Raw genomic sequence first — 24,759 nt, 5'->3', positions numbered from 1 at the left:
GAAATAAAAGCTGCCTGAAATTTTTTCATCAAAAGCTAGATGCGTCATTACGGTGAAACAGTTTGAAACAGAAGCACTCTCAAAATGAAAATTCCTACATAAAAAAATAGCTTAAGGAAGGTTTCCAGAAATGTTTGAGTGTGTTCATGTTCCCTCCCCTCCAACTCATGAAGTGCTAATGATGGCACGTCACAAGATAGCTCAACTGTCTTATTGTATTTGGAGTATCAGCCAATACTCAGCATCAATTTAAAACACCTTTTTTAAATGTCAGGCTTTCGTTACACGGGAGCCAAGAGACATTTCAAAACAAAGATGTTATTCAAAATGCATAGGGAAATCTGCCTCTTCAGCTTGGTAATGTAAAATTTATTTTTAGTCAAAAATAAGTCAGTTTCTGGAAAGGTCACTGAGAAAGCACAATAGGCAGATGCTGAGGTTATCTGAATGACTCCTTCTTATTTAGCCACCCAGCCATGAAGACTAGGGAAGAGTGGCAGATGGCCCAGCCATCACTGGGAGAAAAGCTTGTTTTAGTCTTAAACACAAGCCCATAGACTCCGGAAATTAAATGTGAGACATTGTGGACGCATCACTAAAATGGATCTGACATTTTAAATATTTAAATATTTTCCAGTTGAGATTGCCCATTATTTTGGGCATGTTCCCTTCCCCTCCATCTCCATCCCTGATAGGGATAAACAAAGCAGCCCATACACCCAGGGCCCATCATCTGAAGTTGAGCCATTTAATAACAAATAAAAGAAAAAAAAAAAAAACACCACAACAACAGACAGCAAATTCCAATAACTTGGAATGCTCTTAAGTGTAGAAATCTGCGTGGGAGAAAATCCTCCCAAAGACACAGACTGAGCTGCTGATACTGCTGGATAATTTTTTTCCTAAGAGGTAAGGAAAACAAAGGCCCAATAAGGGTAAAATCTGGCTGTCTTTAGGTGCACATTTAAGGTGACTATGTCTCACAATAGGAGAATTTAATGATCTGGGGAGAAAAGTAGGGTTTTTCCCTGTCACACAGCTCTTTTGGATTTTTTTTTTTTTTTTTGGTGTGAATTTCTTTGTGTACCATGGGAGTTTACAAAATCAGTTCATACAGCCCTGGATGCTCGCACTCTGCTCAGGATCATCACAGTCTTATTCCTACTCCAAACCATGGGCAATGTTTTGATGTTCATCATCAGGCTGGAGGGATGGCAGCATTTTAACACGAGCATTTCACAAAGATATCCACTCTGAGATCTGTTGGGAAATGTTGATTCCATGATGCTTTAGCAAGGCATTTCACCCAAGGGCGAAGCAGAACTGAAATGTGCTGCTAAACGAAGATGCTGAACAGAGATGATTTGACGCTTCACCCCAGAAAACAGAGAGAAGGCAGTGTTATTGCTGCCAACAATTAGGTTTTCCAGAACGGGCTCTTTTTTAAAATTACCTATTCTAGTAAGATGAGGCCAACTGCACTCCTGTAGAGTGAAATATCTGAGGGTGTTGGGATATTTAAACAGAATTTTCTGGTCTCATCCTCTTGCAACAATGCTGATGACCCGCTGAAGCTGAAGCTGGCCTTTGCTGGAACTGAAGGAACACCTCCTCAGCAGCCAGCTTGCAGGTCAGTTTTGGGACACAACTGAAAAAGAGCAACGTGGGCCAGCATTTCTCAAAGACCCACAATTAACATTTGTCAAGAACTGGAAAGATTCCTCAAGCCAAAGAAGCCACCCAGACATCTGCCTGTATGGGACTGTAGGGACTGTGGGCTTGTGGACACAGCAACAGTGAAAAACCTCTGTGGCAAAATAGCTCAAAGACCTTGGAGCCCCTCAAGGCAGCGCAGCACATGTTTGCTAGCCACACCAAGGACCACGCAGTGAGGAAGGATGCAAGAACATCCCTGGGAGTTTGCCAGCACCAACAGAGCCCTCAGACTGAAGCTACCGGGAGGACCAGGAGATGCAGAAAAGCACAGCAAGATGTGAGTTTGAAAGCACCTGTGACTGATGTTTAAACTGACATGCATCAGGCCAGAATGGTACCAAAAATTATACCAGCACTGAAAGCAATAAAATGTAAACAGATAGAATTCAGGGTACGTATGGTTCAGCTTATACCCACCAGTGTACATTCAAAATAGACATATGGGAGAATATTCAGCCAGCACATGAGAGGATTTGGTGAGTATTAAACAAAATGGAGATGGTACTTTGACCTGTGAAAAATAACAAAAATGTGACCAATGGTTCCAAGCAGCTCTGTGAAAAGCCAGAAACACTAGACTAACGTGAGGTAAAAATGTTACTTCTCTGAGGTGCAACAAACATGTTTTACATGCAAGGTTAAACTCAGCAAGCTGCACAACAAGGTGGCTGAGAGGATGGGACTGTGCCACTACACCCCTCACTGAAGAGAACTCATGACAAGGACTCTTTGCAATCAGTTTTGCTCTCATTAATTCTGGTGCAGGTGCTTGGGAAATTAGAAAAGCTGCCAAGAAGCTGTGTGTGCTTCCCACATGGACATGCTGCTTTAGAAAGCAGGTGAACTTTCAGGAGAGACACTGGAAACTGGAGACAACTTGTCAGCTCAGCTGTTGGGCAATCCCAGGAAACCATGTCATGGACCAGCTTTTGGATGAAGTGACCATGGTCACTTCATAGAGGAGTCATAGAGTCATAGAAGAGTCATAGAGGCGTCATAGAGGAATCACAGAGTCATACAGGAGGCATAGAGTCAGGAAGTCATAGAGGAGTCACAAAGCCAGGGTTATGACTCACAAAAATAATATTTTTCAGGCCAGCTACCAAATTCTGCTACCTATCCAGAAACCTAAAAGCTGGATTTGGTGAAGTTGATGGGATTCTCAGCATCAATCACAATCAATCACAAGTAAATCACCAGCAAATATAGTTTAATTTAAACATACTTAAAAATATTAACAAGTTGGAGTGGCCACTGTAGCACAAGTTCTGTGATGGTAAAACCTTACATTTTTATCTAGTGCATTAAACAAAGTATGCACAACCGAACATGCCAAGATTTCCTCCCTCTAACACAAGAGCCAAGTGTAAAACTAAATTTTTTCTCATCAGCATGAAAGAACATTAAATAAAAATCCTGCAGTTAAAACACCCCACAAAACAGACAGGGGAAACAGAAAACTACATGAGCCAGGAGAGAAAGTGTGAAATCAGATCTCAGAAAGCCCTTACACATAACGCTCCTTTCTTATTTTATGGCTTTTTGGTGCTTGCTGCTGCTCTAGTGCAGCCAAGGCGTGTGCAAGGCTGCAGCTCAGCCAGGCGTGCTGATGGGGGGCAGGAGTGGAGCGGGGCCACCCCACAGCCCCATTCGGTCACCGAGGGGGGATGTGATGAGGGAGCTGTTGTCCCTCGTTACAACAGCGAGGCACCAACTGTGCTGGGGAAGGCCAGAGTCTAGGAAACAGGAGTCTAAAGGCTTGTTGCATATGCACAATATTTACTTCTATGCTTTTCCTGTGGCTCTATAACTCAGGGGGACAGGGCTAGCTAGGATACAGAAGATTTAAAATACTGTCTCATCAGTCTCATCAGCCCAGCTCAGGCTCTGCCTGCTTTCTACCTCTGAGGCTACAGGAAAGGGTCTCATGTCTCTCACAGAAGACCGTGTGAACACTGAGCCACAAAAGGGGGTGAAGGAGGCTGTGTCTCTCTTCTTTCCTCCTGCTTTTCTGCAGATGGACTGGCTGCAGGGCGGGTTGTGATGCTCATCTTTTGGTCCAATTTGAGAAGGGGTCACTGGAAGGAGGATTTTTGCTAGGTACAAAAGGAAGTAGAGGGAAGAGAAGAGCTGATGGGAAGCATTTCATGTTAAGAGGTACCTTGCATGGTTGGTGAAGGTGTGAAGAACCACATGGTCTGTGATGAAATGCATTACTGAAAACACCAAGCAAGCATACTAATGCTTTTTGAACAAGTTTCTGGAAACTCTGTAACTTCGCTCAGCAATCAACAGGGCTGGAGTTACCCAGTAGCAAGCTCATTAAAAAACACCAGGTTACTTCTCTTAATTTTGTTCAAGGAGAAGTCAGGAATGCCAGAGATGCTTGCTAGGGCAAGGCATTTCCTACAAGATTATTTAAAGCTGCAGAAGTGCTGCGAGCAAGAGGCCCTAATCCTAAACTCGGTGTTAATGCAGACTTCAGACCACTGACACCACCAGCTTCCTTTGGCCAAGCAATCGGGTGAGTGCCAAACTTTCACCGTCTCCTTCTAAGTTAGGGTTGCTCATGCTGGAGAAATCTGCCTTTTGCTTTAAAGTGGTATTCATCAGAGAATGTCGAAGTGCTTTGAGACGGCCGATGTGTAGCTGCTAATGTGTAATAACTACTGTTGTATTAGCAGCACGTTGTACCAGCTGTCAGCAAAACAGAGTATCTGGGATGCTATTTGGAGACTGAGAGCTGAGCCGTTCTGTTTGGCCTCTAAGAAAAACATGCATTTTGTTTCACATCATAAACTCTAGACATAAGCAAACATAAAGCTACTGCTCATTTCAGTTTTCCAAAAGCATAAAGCTATTAAACTATACACAGCCTTAAGAACCAGTCTATGAAGACAGATTTCCAAGATCAGAGCTTAATGCTGTGTCCACAGAAATCACAGCTCAAATGTGCAAAGTATTTGTGGGTATAAGGTCTTAGTGCAACCCTGCTGCCAAGACCCATGGGGGAACAGCAACAAGACCCATCCACCATCACAAATCACTCTCCTTCTCAGAGAGATGGAGAAAAAGCGGGACAACACAATCACCCACTGAAGTTTAACCTAGATCTTAAGCTAAAGGTCTCTTGAGATGTTTTAAATACTGTCCAGAAACTTCAATTTGCACTGCATGAGAAAGCTGATCCTCCTCACAATTTGTAAGACTTTCTGGAGCACTAATGGAGCCACCAGCCCAGCTACATACTGACACAGTTAAATCCCAGCCCACCTGAAAATTTTGTGATGGACTTCAGTGGCATCCATTCGGTCCTCAGCCATTAAGACATTCATTATGGGTAATTAACCTAGAAATTATCTGCAGCTGAGATAGTCACTAGCATCGTCCTAGAATAGGGGGGGGGGGGTTTGAAAAAAAACCCAAATCCTCCAGACATCCTGCTACACCAGCACAGTTGGCCTGACTTTGAGCCAGAGGTGGGGAGGCAAGGCTGGGCTGCTAACACAGAGCACTGGTAGGGAGCGGCACAAGGAGAGAGTGAGCATGCTCTGAGGGTGCATAAAGCCAAAGGGAAAACACCTGGAGATCAGCACTGTGACACCCAAGCACCAACCTGAGACTCCCTGTTATTTCCTTGGTCCTGTCAAATGAGTTGACTGGAGCTTCCCACCCTGCCTGACACAGCTGGACTGGGCAGACAGTGCGGTGGCAGTGGTGAGGATGAGGAGTAAGTTTCTCCTCCAGCACGGCATCTCATGTGGGTTTGGCGCCCAGGCCATGGTCCCAGCACTTACCCACACGGCCCAGCGGTGTTACCTTGCCCAGCACAGCAAGGGCAACAGATGTCCCAAGTCACAGGGCTGAAAGAAGCTGCTGCACTTGCACAATGTGATACAAAGCCCCAAAATCAGGCTACCCCAGCCAGTTGGGTAGTATTGCTTCTGCTCTTCCAGCCCCACAAACTGTTACAAGGCCAGTCGTAGGTGGGTTTATTTTGACACACACACGCACTTTTCTTTAGGCAGTTGATTAAGAAGCTCAGGTGAAAAGTCTGCTTATCTGTAGTCTTTTACAATATTCACTGTAGCAAAGGAACGTCATTAGGGGATACTTCAGCCTCCCTCCCCTCCTTGTAATGGCTATTGAAGGAGCCAAGGGCAACATCCTAACTTCAGTGTTTTACAGAAGTGTCTAAGTCAGGTGGGATTGGTCCTGACCTGATCTGATACACTAGCAAGATTTTTTTTTTGTAAATGTGAAGACCGCTTATATACCAAAATACCATGATTTGTTTTTTGAGACAAGGGCAATGTTCTCAATTATAAATACTGATCTGAAATACATTATAAACAGAACCAAAGGATGGTGGTCAGTATTACAGCCATGCGCTATGGAGAAGGCAATGCTCACTTCGAGCTTGAAGCCCATTTAAGCATTCCCAAGCCTCCCAGAGAAGCCAGTGAGCACTGACGTCTTGGGAGAATGGAGGTGGAGGCCTCTAGTCTGTAGTTTTTAAAAGCTGAACTGGTGAATATTTTAGTTTCCAAAACATAGATGTGAGCAAAAGCATTAAAGTCCCTTTGTATTGACTGGCCTGTTTTAATCCCACAAGCCAATCCACAGCATTTCACTGATAGCTTCAAATCTGTAAGAAAAGGACCTTGAAAAGATCTGTTTACAACTCTAAGCTGATGAGCTATAGCAGCCAGAATCATCTTACATTATCGTTATTTAAACAGCTAGAGCTGTTAGCCAGGCTGCAATGAAGTCAGTAATGTAGAAAGTAACATAGAAAACAGGCGTTTTCCCCATTGAGAATATGGAGTTCGCGCTGTTAGTATGCAGAGCTGGATTTAGTTCAAGACCTGCTGCCGTCAAACGGGGTTTATGATACTCGCTTTGCCTCCAGACATCACAACGTTGGAAGTTTCTCTGCAACAGTCTAGCAGATGTCATGTCTAGCACATTTAGGCACCTTCAGATAAATGAAATGTCACATAAGATGGGCTCCAGTGTGGTGCAAACACCTCTCAGATGGTCAACCAGGTCCATGCGAGCTGAGAACCATCTGAGATGAACTCCATCCGAGTTCCCCTATAGAGACCCACACTGGGTGGACCTTTCCCACTGGTGAATTCTTTTCACTTCACGCAGGGTGTGAAGCAGCTGGACAATGATCTAAAAGCAACAATTAATGATATGAACTAAAAAAAATCTGTGTTTTCAGATACAAATATTTTCCAACAGGCAGAAGCGCTCTGTGTGGGTTTTCTGTTTGCAAGAATCCACTACTGAAACCAAGGCTTAAATGAATCTGTGAAGCTCTAAACATGGTTTCTCCTCCCCTCTCTGATCCTTTGCACTAGGCAGCCCTGCTGAAAATCAGTTCCACGCCCAGCATGTACTGCAAAGTAAATATCGGTAACAAAGGAAGGGGGAAGGCACCAGGACAACAGGCTGTAGGGAGCCGGCAGGGACTGAGCCCTTCCCTATAAGCAAGCTCCATCACTGGCAACGCAACTGTTTTCCTCCCTCCCAAAAACTCACCTGGCCATCAGTGCATCAACAGTGGCTACAGACACACATGCAGCCAGGAAAAAAACTGTAAAATTCCTCCTTTGGCTCTTCTCTCTCCCTTATTAAGGGCTCAGAAAAAAGAGCATGCTACCAAGCTTAATGAGTTACCACGTATCAGCCGAGCCTGGGTGATGGCACTGAGGACACACATAGTCAGTAGCAAACCCAAGATAAGACACATTAGCTCAAGCCTCAGTGATGGAGATTTAAACTAATCCATTTAACCTTGAATTTGCAGTAGGTAAAGAGCACACTTGCAAATAATTGTTGCACCTCACCTTGCGCATGTTAAGCTGCAGCAAAACATCTGCTTAGTCTAAGCTTCTTGTTTCCATTTCTGGATGCATGGTGTTGACATGGGCTGAGACTCTTCTGAATCCAAATTCAGCATCACAGCATGAGAAGGAGGTCAAAACAAGGATTAAAAAGTCAGGCTGGTCCATAAGGACAGTGCAGCCTCCAGCAGAGCTCATTGGGGATGGAGTATCACAGGAATTTTTTCAGCAATGCATTTTTCAGTGCCATATGTAATTAGATGATGAACTTAAGTCATAAGCATACTTCAGTGAAATGACATCTACACTAGTGCCTTCCTTCTGACACAAGACATTCAAAACTGAGCATAACAAACTGGAGGGAATTCAGATCAACAGCTCCACAGAAGACACTCCCAGATTTTGCAGCCAATGATCTCCAGAACTGCTGTATAACCAAGCAGAAGTCTCCACCTGTTCATGCATAAATAAGATTAAAAAACCTGAACAGATGGTGACTTAATCCCCAACTCCATCCCCAACTGACATTACACAAAATGAGGAACACGCCTTGCTTTAAACCTTTGCTTATACTGGAAAAATCTTCAAAATTGGGTGTCTGTAAGGACAAAGTATTGCTATTCCAAAGTACTGTACTAATTTGGTAATTTCACACTATAAAGGGAGACGTCCAACTTTAAATACTGATTATAGACCCAGTGTTCAACAGGATCGAGCGACAACTGAACATACAGAGGGAATGTGGAAAACTCATGCCCGATGCCTCAAACAATCCAATCTGAGGAATGGAGGAGCAAAGAGCTGTCTCCCCCCACCTTGTGATCACTTGAGGTGGCCTCCTCTGAAATTCATGGCTTATTTAACACACACTTAGTTAATGTATTCTACCTTTGGGATGGTAATATCCATCATTCACCCTACCAAAGAGCATTAAAATGTAGAAAAACAGCCAAAACTGCTGCTGCTATTCAAGCAGCTTTAAAAAACATGCCTTATGTTAATGAAGTTTCTTAAAAGAAAAGCACGACCTTGTCTCTGCTGTCCTGGTTCCCCTTCCCTCAGCTCCTGCTGAAAGACACATTGCCTCTCTCTCTCTCCATGTAACAGCAGGTCCTACACCAGCCAAGGGAATCCCCCTCACTGGCTTTGCACAGCACCACATCCCCTTGCATCTTGGACCAGGGAGAAGGGCCAGGCTCCACTCTCAGTTACACAGGGGCAGCCAAAAGGAGGATTTGCTCCTATGTGTTTATAGTGTAGCAGCAGTGAATTTCCATAGTGCTCTGGCTTTGCCAGAGCAAGCCTACCTTGCTGCTCAAAACCGGCTTCCTGCTATGCAGGAGCCTCTGAGAAAGTCCCAGAGCATGTGGAAGCACATCACTGTCTCAAGCTTGAACCGTCCCACCTTCCTTCATAGATTTTGTAGTTAACCTACAGCATCACGAAACTTCACCCTCCTAAGTCAGTTCACTCGATTTCTATTCTAAGGGACAATTTACCAACTGAATCTGCAGTAGGAAACACTGAAGGTTTTTCTTTTTTCTCTTCAGTAAAATACTCCACCATCTTACATTGCCTTTCTGCCTGAAAGAAGGAAAAAAACCAGACATCCACCTCAAGGTTGTTTCAGACTGATTAAAATGTGCCCAGTTCAGAATTTCATCTCCTTACCAATCAATAAAACTGGAAAAATCGTATGTCTTTTAATAAGACCCAAATGTTTTGGTCAATTTTTAGGATCTCTAAAGCAGGGAGATGGATTTGCATCATCCTCGTGGTGTTCCCCTTAGCAAATACACAGCAGACTTGCCCCTAGCTGCAGAAGGCAGGTCCAAATCCATTCATTAAGGTCCCAAAGCAACTGGCTGGTAGCTGTGCCACAGGCACAGACACATCCTTCTCCAGACACAGACACGCTCCAAGAGGGCACAACATCTCAACAACTCATGCAACTGCTCACAAGCCTGCTTTGGTCAAAATAAGACCTGGAGTTCAAACAAGCCCAGCTCACTTGGTCTGAACAGATTAGAGAGCAATCACATGAGCAGCTCAGACAGCAGAGCCAAGTGTAATGCCTGCAGCAGCTGGAGGAGAGCTCACATAATGACATCTCCAGCACCTACTGCATATGGAAAGAATCAGGTTCACCTTCCATTCTTTCAGCGTAACACTGATGGCCAGGAAGTGTTTTTAGAGTGGTAGACTGTTTTGGACCCAAGGGTCTGGTATCAGAAACATCCAGACACTTAAGTATTGTCTTGGTGCTACAGGATCCCCATACCTTTAAACCCGTGGGCCTGAATGTCTGAACCCCCAATTAGTACTTCACCTAGAATGGTATGCAGTTTTAAAGCTAGCTTTTACACAGGGTTTGAAATAGGTGTTATTGTTCAAATCTGTACTAATTCAGTGTTATTTCATTAAAGCAAATCTGAAGTAACAGTTTGACCCATTTTATTATTTTCCTGATTGTGTTAATTTTACATAGTACAAAATTCTCTTATTTAAGCAATGTGAAAAGAAAATGAAGCCAGCATAACACATTTTGCCTAACAGGAAATACACCCTTATCAGATATTTTAAAGCTTGATGTTTTCAGTAAGAGCTTAATTTGCACTTATGTTTCAGAGTTTGCATGTCATATGAAGCTTTCAGACATCTGGATTCCAGTTCAGGGTTTATTTGCATACAAAAATATATTATAATGGAAAAAGCATTAAAAGTTCTCAACTATATAAAATTACAAATATATTTTCATAAAAGCAACTTTAAATTAAAACTCAAGCTATATTTTAAAGCAAAATACAGCTGTAACAATTTATCTTATTTCATCTGCTGCAAAGTAACAAAACTGATGTTGCCAGTTAATAGTTGGGAGTTTACAAAGGTCATGTTCAGAAGGTGAATATCTTGGGTAGCAAAGTTATCAGATAAGGGCAGCAGTTCTCAGTGACTGATGTCACTTATGCCTCAGGGGGCATTCATAGGCGAGCACAATGCTAAAGATTCATTTCACATACCTGGAAATACAAAACAAGAAAGGTCATTAAGTTCTATATTAAATAAGATTCCATGTTGTTGACATACCATACACACTATCTATGCCTAGCTTACTAGACTGCCTGACAGGCCAAAATTATGCCTTTTTTTAATTAACATGAGAGCCAAAAGGTTAGTGTGAAAAATTTAAGGCAATTACTGTTCTATGAGTGCATTAGGCTTGAAAAGGCATCTGTACAGAGTTCCGTGTAATCTCAAGCATATAAATACAACTCCTCAAAAATGTGATGTTAAAATACCAGATGGAAGTTGGACTTTTTCCTCAGAATTTCCATGTATGATAAAGATAGTGTAATCACTGTAAGACAAGAGACTGCTGAAATCGCTAGAGATTTGCTTAGTTGGGATAAAAAACAAAAAAAGGCAAACCCCAAACCCACTACAGCAGGTGGCAATCCCTGTCCTCACCTTCAATGTGCCTTGCAAGGGGACAATGAAACCTATATACTGTAGGCAGCCCCTTAAGAGTTAGCTGCAACATGGCTTTGCAAGATACAGCAATGTAAATATTTTCTGGTTTGGGGTCTTCTTGTTCTACACAAACCTGCAAAAACTCAGTTTTTCAGAAGAGCAGTCAATTAGGTTTCAGTGGTAAAGATGGAGTTAGCTCAAGCATACATCCATGACAGAAGTCAGGAAACTAGAAATATATTTTAAGTAAGAGAAGCGAAACCAGGATTAAGATACAAGTAAGACAACCGGGAAGTAGGAATCTCACAAGGGCAGCTGTCTTGAGTTAAGTCCAAGGCAGATGGCCAAGGCTTCAAGAATTACAGGGAAGGGAAATTACCTAATGAATACAAGAAACTCTCAGTTCATAGTTTATTGGGGGGTGGGGTGTTCATGCTGTTATTTAGGTCTAGTCCTACAAGTTTTGGACTCTACAGTCTGGTTTCATACAAAAAAAAAAAAAACCAAAACCCCACAGCATCATGTCCGTAACAGCACAGGAAGAAGCAGAAGAATAGGCAGAGTACATGGTTGGGAATAGGAGGGCATTTTTTTGGTTTTTGGGTTGTTTTTTTTTCTGTTCCTTCAAAAATCATAATGAAGAATCTAGTACTGTAACTGGAAAATACAGTTTCTAGATAGTGACAGAAAAAGTGGTCTAAATTCCATTCCTGGTAAAGACAAGCACAAACAGGATTTTGACATTTAATGTAAGTCAATAGATACAGGTATCTGCTCCTAAATTCCTTCATAAAGCAAAGTCTAGAATAAAAAGATTTCCCTCACCTATGGCTATTCCTCAAGTTACCTAGCTTTATAATGAAGAAACAAAACCCCACTTTTTCGCTGAGTTTTGAGTATTTAAGAAAGTAACATTTACTTGATCTTACTTTACACTGTCAAGGAGGGGTGAATTGCAGCTGCCTCAGAGGTAGGGACCAGGGTTCACTGGAGTACAGCCTTTGTCACACAAGCTAAACTTGATGCCCTGAACATTCAGGCAAAGACCAGAATTTAGTCTGTTTTACCTTCTTATCCATATAATGATTCACAGAACTAGCAAACTAAGATGAAGCCATGTTACATAAAACTATCACTACCCTTCCTTCTCCCCCCATACATTGGCTTTCATCACTCTTTAACAGTACCAAGTGAGATGCAGCCTACTAAAAAAAAAAAAAAAAGAAAAAAAAAATCTACTTACTGGCTAGCGTTCTGTCAAGATCAGCAATGAAGTCTTCCAGTTCTTTCGTGTCTCCAAGCTTTGCTGCAAAATAAGAGTCAATATTGCTTAGACATGTTAAGATTTCTCTGGCCAAAAGAAACACTGGACCCATACGATCCCCCAAATCATTTTCAGTGGTATCAAACACGCTGTGGATTATTTTCAGGGAAGTTCAACAGGGTTGTTGCAACGTCCAAATGCATTCTTAGAAAACAGGGGAGACTGAATTAAAAATCTAGTTTTTATAGTTTCCCATTTGACAGAAGCAAAGCAATCCTGTTTAGTTTCCTTAAAAAGCAGAGGTTGAAGTGGAGACAAAAGCTGTATGTCAACTAATCCCTGTCCTTGCTACTGTGGGAGTCTTCCTTACTGCACCTAGATATTGTATTCATGGCCCTAATCAAACCCCACCCAGTTAGCTCTCAGTCCTACCCAAATCTAAGCCCCTTCAATCATGTCAGTACCACTGGTTTGCTGTGATGTCAGATGCTTTGATCTTGGTTCATACACTACAAATTTGGATCCAAACATCCACCTAAATTTCCACTCCTGAGAACACCACTGGTTCCATTCAATCTAGTTTCACTGCAAGTGGCTTCCTTATCTTATTTCTGTGGTCTATTCCAATCCGGTTCCAACTCAATTTCTGTCTTTCTGTCTTCTCATCAGGAAGAGCATCTTGACCTTTAGTGTAATTCCTTGGTAAGTATTTCCTGCCAGTTTAACTGAACTCCTTTTTGCTACTTCTTGTTAACTATTATGCATTATTTCTCCCTAGTACAATGCTCATTAGAAAGAAAGCATTTAACTTTTTTTGTGACTGGTCACCGTGGAAAAGATACGAAAGCATGAAAAGCTCTTCAGCATGCATCTGAGAAGACTAGTTGAAATGAAAGCATGTGTAGTACGTAAGTATGACTGTTCATTTCTTGATACGTTTACTCCAGAGTTAATCTAAGTTAACCTGAATGAAACAAGCTCCTGGGGAGTTAGATCAGCTCAAGACAGAAGCCACTCTGAAACAGCATAGCCACAAAGGAGGAAGGGATTACTACTAATACATGGATAGTATCAGCAGTGCAAAGTCTATATGGATCTGAATAATTGTGTTAGCTTGAATGGCAGCATATATCTTCAGAGGAGTCACCTACTGCACCCCTGCATTCAGGCTATGTATTTCCGTATATAGATGGGACACTTAAGCTACTTAGTTGCTTCAGTAACACAAGTTAAGAATTAAGTGAAGTATTCTTTACATAGTACCATGATTCCTTATCAACCAAAAACCTGTAACTTTCTTTAGCTTGGTGTTTCAAAACCAACAGAGTTGCCAGGTCACCTGAAAAGGAGTGTAGATACAGTGTGCTATTGCTGTTTATAATCAAGACAAGATATTTGAATCTGTAGCGTGCTCAACAGTAATCCTTAGTTTTGTTGTCATTTTAAAAAAGAGAGTCAATGCATGCATGTGGATCCTGGCTCTCAGAAAAAAAGCCTATATAGTCGAGAATTAGGAATAAATGCTAACAGTTAAACTTAAGCATACCTTTACATGGAGTTACTGATGGAGATGGCAAGCTTGGAGTAGATGCAGTTGGAGAGTTAAGCTTCTCATCACTGAGGCTGAAACTATTTCTGTAGAGTGAATCCGCACCTGTAAAAAAGTTACATTATAAAGTAAAACTAACTCCTGCAATTTTGCAATAAAATTAAAAACAGAAATGGAGCCTTTCCTATATGTGCTTCAAAGTCTGTAGAACTCAAATTTGCAGACTTCAAAACCAGATGGGGATAAATAAATCATCTACTGTGTGAAGGCTGTTGTTCCCACACCTACTGTTAAAAAGCAAGCAGTCCTAAGTCCAGTCCTCACCCCCGGTAAGGAAAGCATCAGCTTTCCCTACAGTCAGTATCATTTGGAAAATATTACAGGAATGGCAATTGTCCCACATCCACTAGATTAGGCATGGTATAACCTGCCTAATTCACAATATTCTGGGAAATTGTGGTTAACTGAATTTTTTAAAAGCTATTAAAAAAGCTGAATAAAAAGCTCCATGACAAGGACAGTCCCCCAGAACAGAGAATATATTCAGCGTTGTCCTCATCCCTGAAGTAAACTCACCCATTTCTCCGTACATTACTCTGCTGCTTTAGGTCTTGCTGTCTAGATAAATGGTATGGCATCTTTTAATTTTCTTTTATTCTGTAACTCTCTGGAGTTCACGAAGCAGTACATCTGTATGCAAGATTTTCTGCAATCTTATTTTAGGCCGTCTTTCAAAGAAAGCTTTATATGCCCTAGAAAGCAACAGGAAAGGTTCCAACGCCATTCTGATGTTGGATTTTAGACAAGGCCTTAAATTTCAAAAGTATCAAAAAATGATCTTTATCTTGTCTCTTTTCATAAAAAGAGTTCCATGATGCACAGTGCACACAAAGTATCAGTCATGGCTCCACTGGAAGGAGGAATTGTCATTGTGTCAGAGACACCAGAACTGCTGGTTCCTGCAGTTTTGAGCCAGCGACCTGAAAACTCTACTTCTACAAAAAGAAACCATTGTAATATGAACATGTCAATGGTCTCATGTATCTGGAACATTTCCTAGGAAATATATGTATGTCTCATTATATGGGGTGGTGACTACCACTGCTTGCCACTGAAGCCAGCAATTTTGCCTCCCTGCAGCACACGTAGCATTTGTCCTTGGAGCCCCAGCCTAGGAGGTGGTCACACTGCAGAATTAAGGCCGGACAAGTCAGAATTGTCACGCTTCCTTGGACTCCTCTCCCATTTGCTATGCTAGGAGATGACTGCCTTAGTTAAATTAAGGGTGTCTTGCTGAATTAGCAAAAGGGGGCAGGTCCACTGCTCACCTTGCCAAGATCTGCACCTCCACTGAACACTGCCATGTTTGCAGATATCAAACGTAGAGACCATCCTGCAGCAGACTGCTCCTGTACCGTAAATTCCCCCATCTTTGGGAAGAAAAGCATGCACACCCCACTTCCTATAGCCTGCTGTCCTTACCAGCATAAAACCACCTTCCACAGGAATATACAGGTACAGTGACAAATCAGACCAGATGATTGCATCTACTAAGCCTGGCAGACATTTCCTCAGCCACAGGCTGACTGTCTATTTGTTTCTTCTGTGCTAGCTTCCAAGCCTATCTCTGTTGTAATACATGCTGAAGAGGCTTCTGTGAGAAGCTTCAACCTGGAATATTTTCTTCTTTTGCATGCATGCTGGCCCACCAGTCCTGTACCTCCTTTCACAGTTTGCTCTGCAATCAGCTCAGATCCTGTTCCAGCAAACGCAGATGCTACCCGCAGCACTGTGCAAATGTGGACAATGATGTGACTGACATCTGTTACCTGGGACTAATGCTTGCTCAAATCAGTTGGTCTTTCTTGTTTAGAAAGAGGGGTATGCTTCTTCATGATAGCTTTTTACCGTAATTTCTTTATCTTCACTCTTAAGTGCCTGTTCTTCTCTCTAAACCTAAGCAGATTAAAACCAATCTACTTGAAACTTCAGATATAAGAAAGATTTGATGAATGCAATGCAGAACTGAGATGATTTTAGATAGAAAAATAAGCTGTTTTAAAAGTAGCTCCTAAAAACATAACAACCTAAGGAGGGGGAAATCTGACACTGCTCTGCAATGATGCATGTCACCAGTGTTGTACTATACAGTAAGAATCCTGTACATTAACGGACTGAAAGTTAACAATTAAAGGTATGACAAATTTCCTCCTGAAATCAGCTTACAGACCAACTTTCTACTAAAACCACATTTCTTTTAGGCAAGATGTAAACTCTACTGACCAAGAAACTTAGAATGGAAAATTCTAGCTGTTCAGGACAAAACCCCTACCATAACAAAAAAAGCCAAATAACTCGTTAACACCTCACACAAACAGTCCTGTAGCAAAGACTCGCTGAAACACCAACAGAACAGACCAATGATAAAACATTTCCAGGCAATGTATTTGAAAAGAGCAGAACAAGAACTTCCAGATGATTTAATATTTTAAAGGTTTTAGAGCTCATTGAATTACTAAAAAAATAATCCAGAGAACACCAGCTACAAAACTGAGTGTACTTTTAATGTGGAGTATATATGCTACTAGTACCCAGACACCAAATGTAGCAACGCTGGGATTTCATATTACAAACCAATCCTTCTCATACACCAAATCCAAAGCTCCAGTTACTCTTATATATAGCTAGAATAAAATGTTCTTTACATGAATGCTTGTGAGGGCAACTCAACTTACAAAAGTTTTAATAAGCCATTTAAACTGGCCTCAAACTATTCACACAATTCTTTTTATTGATATTCATGTACACATCCAAGCTAGCAGTCACCTTTGATTCTTTTTGTGGTTTTCTCTCCATACTCCTTCTATAAGCAGTTGAAAGCACTGACCGCTCACCTTGCAATGTACTGAAACCAGAAAACATTATTTCGTACTGGCTTTCACAAGCCTTCGCATGCTGGGAAATATTTACAACTGGGCAAAGAGAAAATAAGACAGGACTGTTGCTTTAAATACCTGAAAGTTTTTCTCCCAGTTTCAAAAGGTGAAATGTTTTCACAAAACAGTGTTATCTTCTGATGCGTTGTAATACTAATAGTTTCAGGAAAAATATCAACACTGATCTGTCTCAAAAAGCAAAAACATAGTTTGGCTACTGGCTGTGGCTTACATATGACACCAATGAGCAGAAATTCTAGTGATGGAATAAGGAATGTATTGACTCCACCATCAAGGTCATTATAACTGCAGAAAACAATGTACTATTAAAAAAAATACTTAGGATAACCATCACACAAAAACATCCCTTTTGGCAAAGTGTGGCTGTAGGGCAGAAAGCTCTGGGAAAAGGACACTTCATTCCTTGCTCTCTACCAGCTGCCACAGCCAAGATTTGCTCATTCACCTCTAATAATGGCCCTTGGAAGAATTCCACTGCCACACAAATACAACATCCCCTGCAACCCAATACCCAGAGGCTGATGGCAAGGATCTCTCACTGCTGCTGCTCTTCCTCATCCAGACCCTTCCCTCCCACTGTGATGCAAGTTTATCTATCATTCGTTACTTATTTTTCACCTTGTATTTTGATTCTACTGCCTGCCCACATACATGAACTATGCCCCCTTGGCTGTTTTAAAACACACTCTATGATACTGCCTCCTTAAAAAAAAAAAGACCTTAAAAATTCTGAGATTTAAGCTACTGAGTTGACTTACATGAGTTAAACTAAGTCAACAGCTGCAAAATTAGGGGGTTGGAATAAATATGGGTGTATTTTACTTTGGCAAAGTAATCTGTAGTTAGTATTGAACTTTGCTGTTCCAGTATATGGTTAAACCACAAAGAAAAACCATGGCAATACCATGTAAATATAGAATGTCCCCAAGAAATGAGCAATTGAAAGGTTCTGGGCAGGAATTAACTGAAGGAGGAAAACCTCAAACTTTTCATTTTAAAACAGACAACGGAAAAGTTCAGCTGTCTGACTTCTTCAATATTATGGTCTTTCTAGTACCGTAGCTCAGTATACAATTTTAAAGAGCACTGCAGTCAGTATTTACTGCAGTTATCAGTGGGGAAAGTTTTAGAGAAAAAAAAAATAAACCACATCCCTAAAGTCTTCATAGAGGAGATTTAAAATTCCACTTAAGTTGCTACAAACCATCAATTTATTGTAAAACAATAGTTCAGCATTTAATGAACAGACTGCACAATTCCTTCCTAGTCAGAACATAGCCTACTTGCTAAAATAATGAAAAAGATAAAATCAGGAATTTCTAATGCCAACAGTAGAACGGAGAAATATTCACGATGCAAAGAGTTTGTTTCACAATATGTACGTTGCAGCCCTCAAGGATAGTGTTTATTTTTATCATAATCACACTTGGCTGCATTCTTTATTTTTTGTGGTTTTTGCCTAGCTAACAAACATCTGTTCCAACAGTGACACAAAAATCACACCTTTTCACTATCTACATGTCTAGGCTTCATGATTTAAAATATTTCAAATCACAATAGTTACAAGGAAGTTATCTAGGAAGCCTGAAATTCAGATGTACAAGCGTGCCTTCTCATTATATGAAAAGCTTACCTTCCCACACCCCCACCACACTTACTATGTGTGAGGGAGTGTTTCCAACTCCTTTACTAATGCTTCCCTTCTAAAATGTTAGTGAAACAGGTATGCTGGAGAGGTAAGAACAGGATATCTTACAAAAAAGCACATTTCTCAATAAATTGAAATACCTGGAGTGAAGCCTATGCACCTGAAACTTCTGGGTTTCTTCCTTTTGACTGTATCAGTAACTTAATAAAACATTATTTCTCAGATGATTTAATAAAAGACTCTTTCTCCATGAGAGCGTTGCTTCATTTTTCATTATAAATATTGAATTGCCTTCTTGTTAGAGACAGGCCATTAGAAGTTCACAGAAACAATCTATCTCCTTAAAATGTTCTCCTCTTCATCATATAAGACTGGGATTTGTGGCTACGACCAAAGGCTCACCTACCCCACATTCTCTCATAGCGTCTCATAGCAGATGCCTATAGAAGAGTTTGAGTGGTGCAGCCATACACTGTTTCAAGATAAACTCTACCAAGTTCTAGCAATGCACAGATCAGTATCTTTTCTAAGACAGCAGTAGCATCTTAGTCTACAGCAGTCCTCGATGGCCCTGTCCCTCCCATCATGATTTTTATCTATATTTTGAGTATGTAAACTTTTAACATCCATGACACCTTAAGGCAATATATTTTAGTTTAAAAATACACCATGAGAAGAAATAGCTCCTCTTATTTCTTTGAAACATGCTGATTTAATTTGATTTCCTCATACTGGGTGAGGTAGCAGTCACTATCCTAATGTCACTTGGGATTTTCTGGAAGACTAGTTTGTCCCCACCCAAGCCATCTCGCCTTTAGGCTAACAGTCCCAGTCTATGTAGTCATTTGGAAACTATTTTTTCTTCAATCATTTCTGTACCTTCTCTACAAAAGGCTGCAAAAGTAAGCAGGCTTTTCAGGATGAGTGCTGCAGTATTAACAGCGGCTCATGCTTCATCTCTAAATAGTGGAGGCATTAGCACAAGCACATGGAGACACCTATGGCATGTAACCACAAATGCTTCCACTACACCAGGCATTGGGTGCTAACAGGTACTGTGCAACTCCTAAGTAAATCTGCACCTGCTTGATTTTGAAATTATAATAGAGTTTTAGATGCACTCAAGGTCTTTTGTTGTGTTTCAAAGCCAGGAGGTATTTGTCGGAAAGAATTTACACACTCCTAGAAATAACCATGAAGGTACACTGCAGGCTGTATGAGTGCAAGAATTGAATCAATACATTTATTTTGCAATGCTTTTAACAGAGAGGCTGGAAGCTGTCTCAAGAAAACGCATCTGGAGCTAGAAGTGTGAAACATTTTTGAGAGCGCAACAACAGATTGCCATTTAGCCTTTTGGTGGTTACAGCTTTGGCACAAATGTTAAAGCACTTCCCTTCACCACCTCTCATGAAGTCCAACTTTCTGTTTATTATCCTAAGCCTAAACTTGGAAGGCTGTCCTGACATGGCCATATACTGTACTAGCACAGTGAACTGAGTGGACATACAATTTACACAGGCAAGCCTGCACTTTTCTTTGCAAGCTTATTCCAACACACAAGGAGCAAACGATATCTGTAAGAGTTCATCTACTCTAGTGGCTTTTGCCAGCACAGCACTCTAACACAGATCCTATTTTACCACAACCAACATATGCTGTAAATAGCAGATTTATAAGGTACTCCTCAACTTGGAAGTCTTGGCGTGATTAATAAGCTAAAGCATGAAGCTGTTATACTTTGATTAGGTTGAATACATCAAGTTGAAACACAATCGGTACGCACTCACACTCCAGCAGCTCAAGAATGTCTGCTGGAGCAGCTCACCAGTTGCATCATGATTTCCAGCACTGACCCAATCAGCTGTTGTGGTTAATGTAATACTTGTGGGCCAAGTACTAAGATCATCATGAACATCTGCACATGCAAGCCTTCCTATTACTGCAAGGTCTAGAGTCCAGTGTGTTACATACAATACTTAACCACGGCCAAGACAGACCTCATCCAGAGGTCATTCAGTTAAATAACAGGACAAGATGTGGGAGAGCCAAGCACTATCATGGCCATTTTCCACAGTAGTGTCTTCAAATTCTTACTTTTTTCTTAAGAGCCTGAAATATATAATATAAGAATTTCAATTAGTACTTTTGGAGCTAGTTCCTTCAAGGGGAGATTTTAAGGTTAAAAGCAGTACTTGCAGGATTAACTATATTGATAAAGATCTTTTCTAAATATTTCTGTTAAATTAAATGGGCTCATACTCATGGCAGAAACCCCAAGGGTTTCCTTGCCCTACTAAACAGTAGTGTTCAAGTACAACCACTTGATATCTATTACTAGCTTTGCATAAAGTTGAATTTAAGACTGGTTCAGGGGCCCTAAAACAGTTCCAACAGTTTAAAGTGTTACCTCCCCTTACAGTCCCACCCTAGACTCAAAAGATATCAGTGCAGGAGTGGCTGGAAGATACATATGCTTAACCTTCAGCCACACCACATCAGTTAAGACGATTAATCAACGAACAAGAAGAGATAGCACTAAAATATGATAGTCTGGACTGTTCTGTATATACATGACAAAGTGTACTTGGAATAGTCTTGGCACTGGATAACAAGATTTTGCAAAGATGTAAAGAGTCTTCATAAACAAGAGGATCGTTCAAACTATCTGCAGATAGTATTGTTGGAATTTCTTTTGCATTGCTACAGATTCGTGTTGTCAGAACTTGCTCTTTCAGCCCAGTTTCTCCTTGATCCTGCAGTGGTGTTTAACCTAAACATTGCCATGGGAATAGCAAGGTCATGAATTCAGAACACTTGCATTAATCAATAGAGACCAAAGGAAAGGTGAACCTAGGGGAAAAAACTTGAGTTTGAACAGAAAGAGCCTGGGTAAGTAGGAAACTCCCTGCATCTATCCTTAAAATAGCTGTAGGGAGTGTAACTGGATTACATCAGAGACTGTTTTATAAAAGGAGCTCTTCATAAATCTGCAATTCCTTTCCAATCCTACTATAATTTCAAAATAAGAAGTCTGCACCAAATGATGCCTTTAGGAAGAAGCATTTTACGGGGCCTTTTCTGAGAAATGAGGAGAGCTGGCTATTTTTCCATTTCCCTTCCCTTAAACATATCCTCATACACTTGACACTGCTGGATGCCAACAGGTGACTCTTAGTGCACACTCCTGATCCAGTATATGCCAGTGACCAGAAGACAGTGATTCTCATTTCTCCAGAGCCACCTTTCACATGACGCATCACCAAGAGAGGAACCCCAGGACAGGATGGGATTTGAAAGGACAGGTTCCTCATAAAAGATCCCTGAGAACTTTGTATAGAGCCATCAAACCCTGCCTGTCCTGCTATCCCATTAATGTCTTCAGCCTATATCAGTGCAGATTTGTGACACAGATTTTTATTTTCCAGATATTCCTGAATATCTGGTCTGCCCATTTACATGAACATGCTGTTTCTCACCAGGCCTTCTGCCCCATCATCTTCCTCCAAAGGTCCCTCCTGTCAATCCTAATAGAGCAATTTTAAGCAGTGTTCAAGATTTAAGTTTTCTGAACCACAGCAGATATGCTAAACAACTACAGATGGCTTCATCCATGCAAGAATAAGTTCTTAATACCGGTAGGGGTTTTTTTATGGTTTTCTCAACAATAGATTATTTCACTCTATCATTTTGTCTCATTCATGGCAATAGTATGTGAGAGGTTAATATATTACAATATTGAAGACTGCACCAGAAGTAGTAACACTAGGGCTGTACTGCTGCAGTTAATAATAGACTTAGATTTATAACACAGCTCACATACTTCATCAGCTTGACTCAGTAAAGGCAGACCTCACCTTACACACCCTCAGCCATCCGAAAGGCTAGTGCCCAGCATAAATTGGGCACGCATTTCCAAATCTTCCTCAGAGGGAGAGGGATACTTACAAAGAGTGATTCATCCACTACATTATGAAACAGCAGAACAGCATCTTGATCCACATATCTCCACTGACTACAGAAAAAAACCAAGGGCACTGCTAAGCAAGGTATCCAGGTTCAGAGCAGGTAAAACATTACCTCTCAATGAAATGAATCCTACCCATGATGATGAAATAAAGGGCTCTGACAATATGGAGAAGCTATGCTCTCACAGCCTAAGTACTAGGAAGATCATATTAATGTTGTAGTGCTAAGTCAACAGAAGTGTGCAGTAAGTCCCTGAACTCAAAAAGATGCACAAAAGAAATTAAAGGAAGAATTTTATTATAAATATCTGAAAAACAGATAAGTTTCATAAGGTTCCCTGCAGAGTTAGGAACTAAAAAACTGGGTATAGTTTTTAGCAGAGCTTACTTCTGACAAAGTAGCCCTTGAGCTCACCGTTCCCAAGAACAGCAGTTTCCAGCATCACTGGAACAAGACAGACATTTTCTCTCCCTGACTAGTAAAAATCAAGAGGGGTAAAACTTTTTTCCAAGTTAACTGGAAAAAATTTAGTTCCAATTCTATGTTTTCTTGCTCAAAGCAGGTCATGAGTCAGTATCTGCTTCCCACCCTTCTTGTCCTGTCCTCTGCATACACTGCTCATATATATCTAGCATACCTGGGGGCAAGTTAGATTAAAATTACCACCTCCGAAATAGCGATAGCACTAAACCAGAAGCCTGGATGAGTTTCCATCCGTTCACTCTCACTCAACTGATATTTTGGTTACTGAGATACAACGGACAGTCCCTGCTAACCTACGATGCATCTTTTTTTTCGGATGCCAGGATGCCTCGGTGTTCCAGCAGCCGGCTGGCAGCTTGACCTTCTCCCGAAGCAAGTTTTTTTGGCCTTATCTGCTCTGAAGCCAGCCTTGCTGTGGCTTCCCTCCAGCAACTCTCACCCTCCCCTCCCCCCCTCCCTGCTGCTGTTCAACACCAGGAGGATAAAACCAGCGGGGCCAGACTTCGCCATCCTTGTGACTTCCAACCCAAAAAGTAACTGAAAACGTGGTGGTTTAAAAAAAAGAAACCAAACAACAAAAAAAACCCAACAAGGCGGGTTTCTCGCTCAAGCGTCCCTGCCTCCCTCAAGGAAGGGGACGTGCTGGTTTAACGCCCGCTTCTGATCCCCCCCCCGGGGTCAGGGCTCTGCCGGGACGGCCGGACCGACCGGCGGACACTCACTCTCCGAGTCGCTGAGGCCGCTGCCGTCGCTGACGCTGGCGCTGCTCCGCCGCTTCATGCGCTCCAGGTGCTCGCCGTAGTGGAAGCGGCGCCGGCCGGCGGGGCAGGAGAACTCGGCCAGCACCGCGTCGAACTCGCCCAGCGCCTCCGCCAGGTCCCCGCCGCCGCCGTCCTCCCCCAGCGCTGCCGGGCGGCGGCGGCGTGAGGGCCGGCCGGGCGCTGCCCGCCCCGCAGCCCCGCGCTGTGGGGGGAGACCCGCCGCCCCCCCAACACCCCCACACCGCCCCCCGGCGCCCCGCGCCCCCCAGCCCGGCGGAGGGAAGGGGAAAGGGTCCCGCCGCGCCCCCTCAGCCCCCTGCTCCCACCTTGACCCGCCGGCCGCTGGGCCTGAGGCGACTTCATGGCGGCGGCGGGCGGAGGTGCCCCGCTGTCGCCCCTGCCTCCCGCCGCCAGCATGGGCGGCCCGGCTCCGCCGCCGCCGCTTCTTATAGCCCGCCCGGGCTGGGGGCTGAGGCGGAGCGGGCGGGAGGGGGAGGCGGCTCCGCGGCCCGGCCCGGCGCTGGCCGCCGCGGGGGGCCGGGCGGTGCAGGTGCGCCGTGCCCGGCAGCGCCATCGCCTGCAGACCGCCATGGATGCTCGGCCGGGGCTGGGGTTTCCAGACGACTCGAGTCCCCTCTAACAGTTCACCGCTACCAGCAAGTGGGGAGTGTCGCCCCTTGTCCTCTGATCGTCACCCCCGGCAGCGCGGTCTTGTCTTCTCTGGCTGTTTTCGGTTTGCTAACCACAACCGTGTGTGGTTCGGGAGGGGGTGTCCGCACTGGGTTTGTGGAGGGTACATGGAGCATCAGAGCCAGCGGCAAGAAGGGAATCTCACCAAAGCAGACGACTGGGTCATCCTTGCCCAGCCCCACGGCTGCTAGCGGCCGTTGGTACAGAGCAGGGCGCAGAGGCAGCAGCCTGCCTTGTGCCCGTCGGTTTACGCTTGCAGTGAGCCAGTGGCTTCGCGTGCGGAGGAGGGCGGCTTCAGCTGCCACCATGAGCCCCTTCCCCACCATTGCCATCGCCCACGTTGGGCTGGCGTCTGTCTGGGTTATGGCTCAGCTCGATCCCTGAGCGAGCTGTGAA

The 24,759-nt window shown here is 42.8% G+C and overlaps 1 protein-coding gene across 1 annotated transcript; it reads right to left on the bottom strand.

Moving 5' to 3' along the window:
- Positions 1-10,008: 10,008 nt before the first annotated feature.
- RGCC (regulator of cell cycle) lies at positions 10,009-24,141 on the bottom strand. The gene is made up of 5 exons (XM_074860992.1): positions 24,000-24,141; positions 23,635-23,817; positions 13,853-13,960; positions 12,286-12,348; positions 10,009-10,591 (listed from the first exon to the last, which is right to left on the bottom strand). Exons 1-5 carry the CDS (start codon positions 24,088-24,090, stop codon positions 10,584-10,586), a joined length of 453 nt encoding a protein of 150 aa, XP_074717093.1. The 5' UTR covers positions 24,091-24,141; the 3' UTR covers positions 10,009-10,583.
- Positions 24,142-24,759: the final 618 nt, after the last annotated feature.

The sequence above is a fragment of the Strix uralensis genome, chromosome 2, assembly GCF_047716275.1.
Source record: "Strix uralensis isolate ZFMK-TIS-50842 chromosome 2, bStrUra1, whole genome shotgun sequence".
NCBI classification, from domain to species: domain Eukaryota; kingdom Metazoa; phylum Chordata; class Aves; order Strigiformes; family Strigidae; genus Strix; species Strix uralensis.
The sequence above is the reverse complement of the archived record's forward strand: the minus strand, read 5'-3'. Positions and strand labels throughout refer to the sequence as shown.

Coding starts and splice junctions, on each gene's coding strand:
- RGCC (XM_074860992.1), bottom strand. CDS start 24,090: ATGCTGGCGGCGGGAGGCAGGGGCGACAGCGGGGCACCTCCGCCCGCC. Junction 23,818..23,999: donor CCAGCGGCCGGCGGGTCAAG/GTGGGAGCAGGG, acceptor GCCGCCCGGCAG/CGCTGGGGGAGGACGGCGGC. Junction 12,349..13,852: donor ATCAGTAACTCCATGTAAAG/GTATGCTTAAGT, acceptor CTTATTTTGCAG/CAAAGCTTGGAGACACGAAA.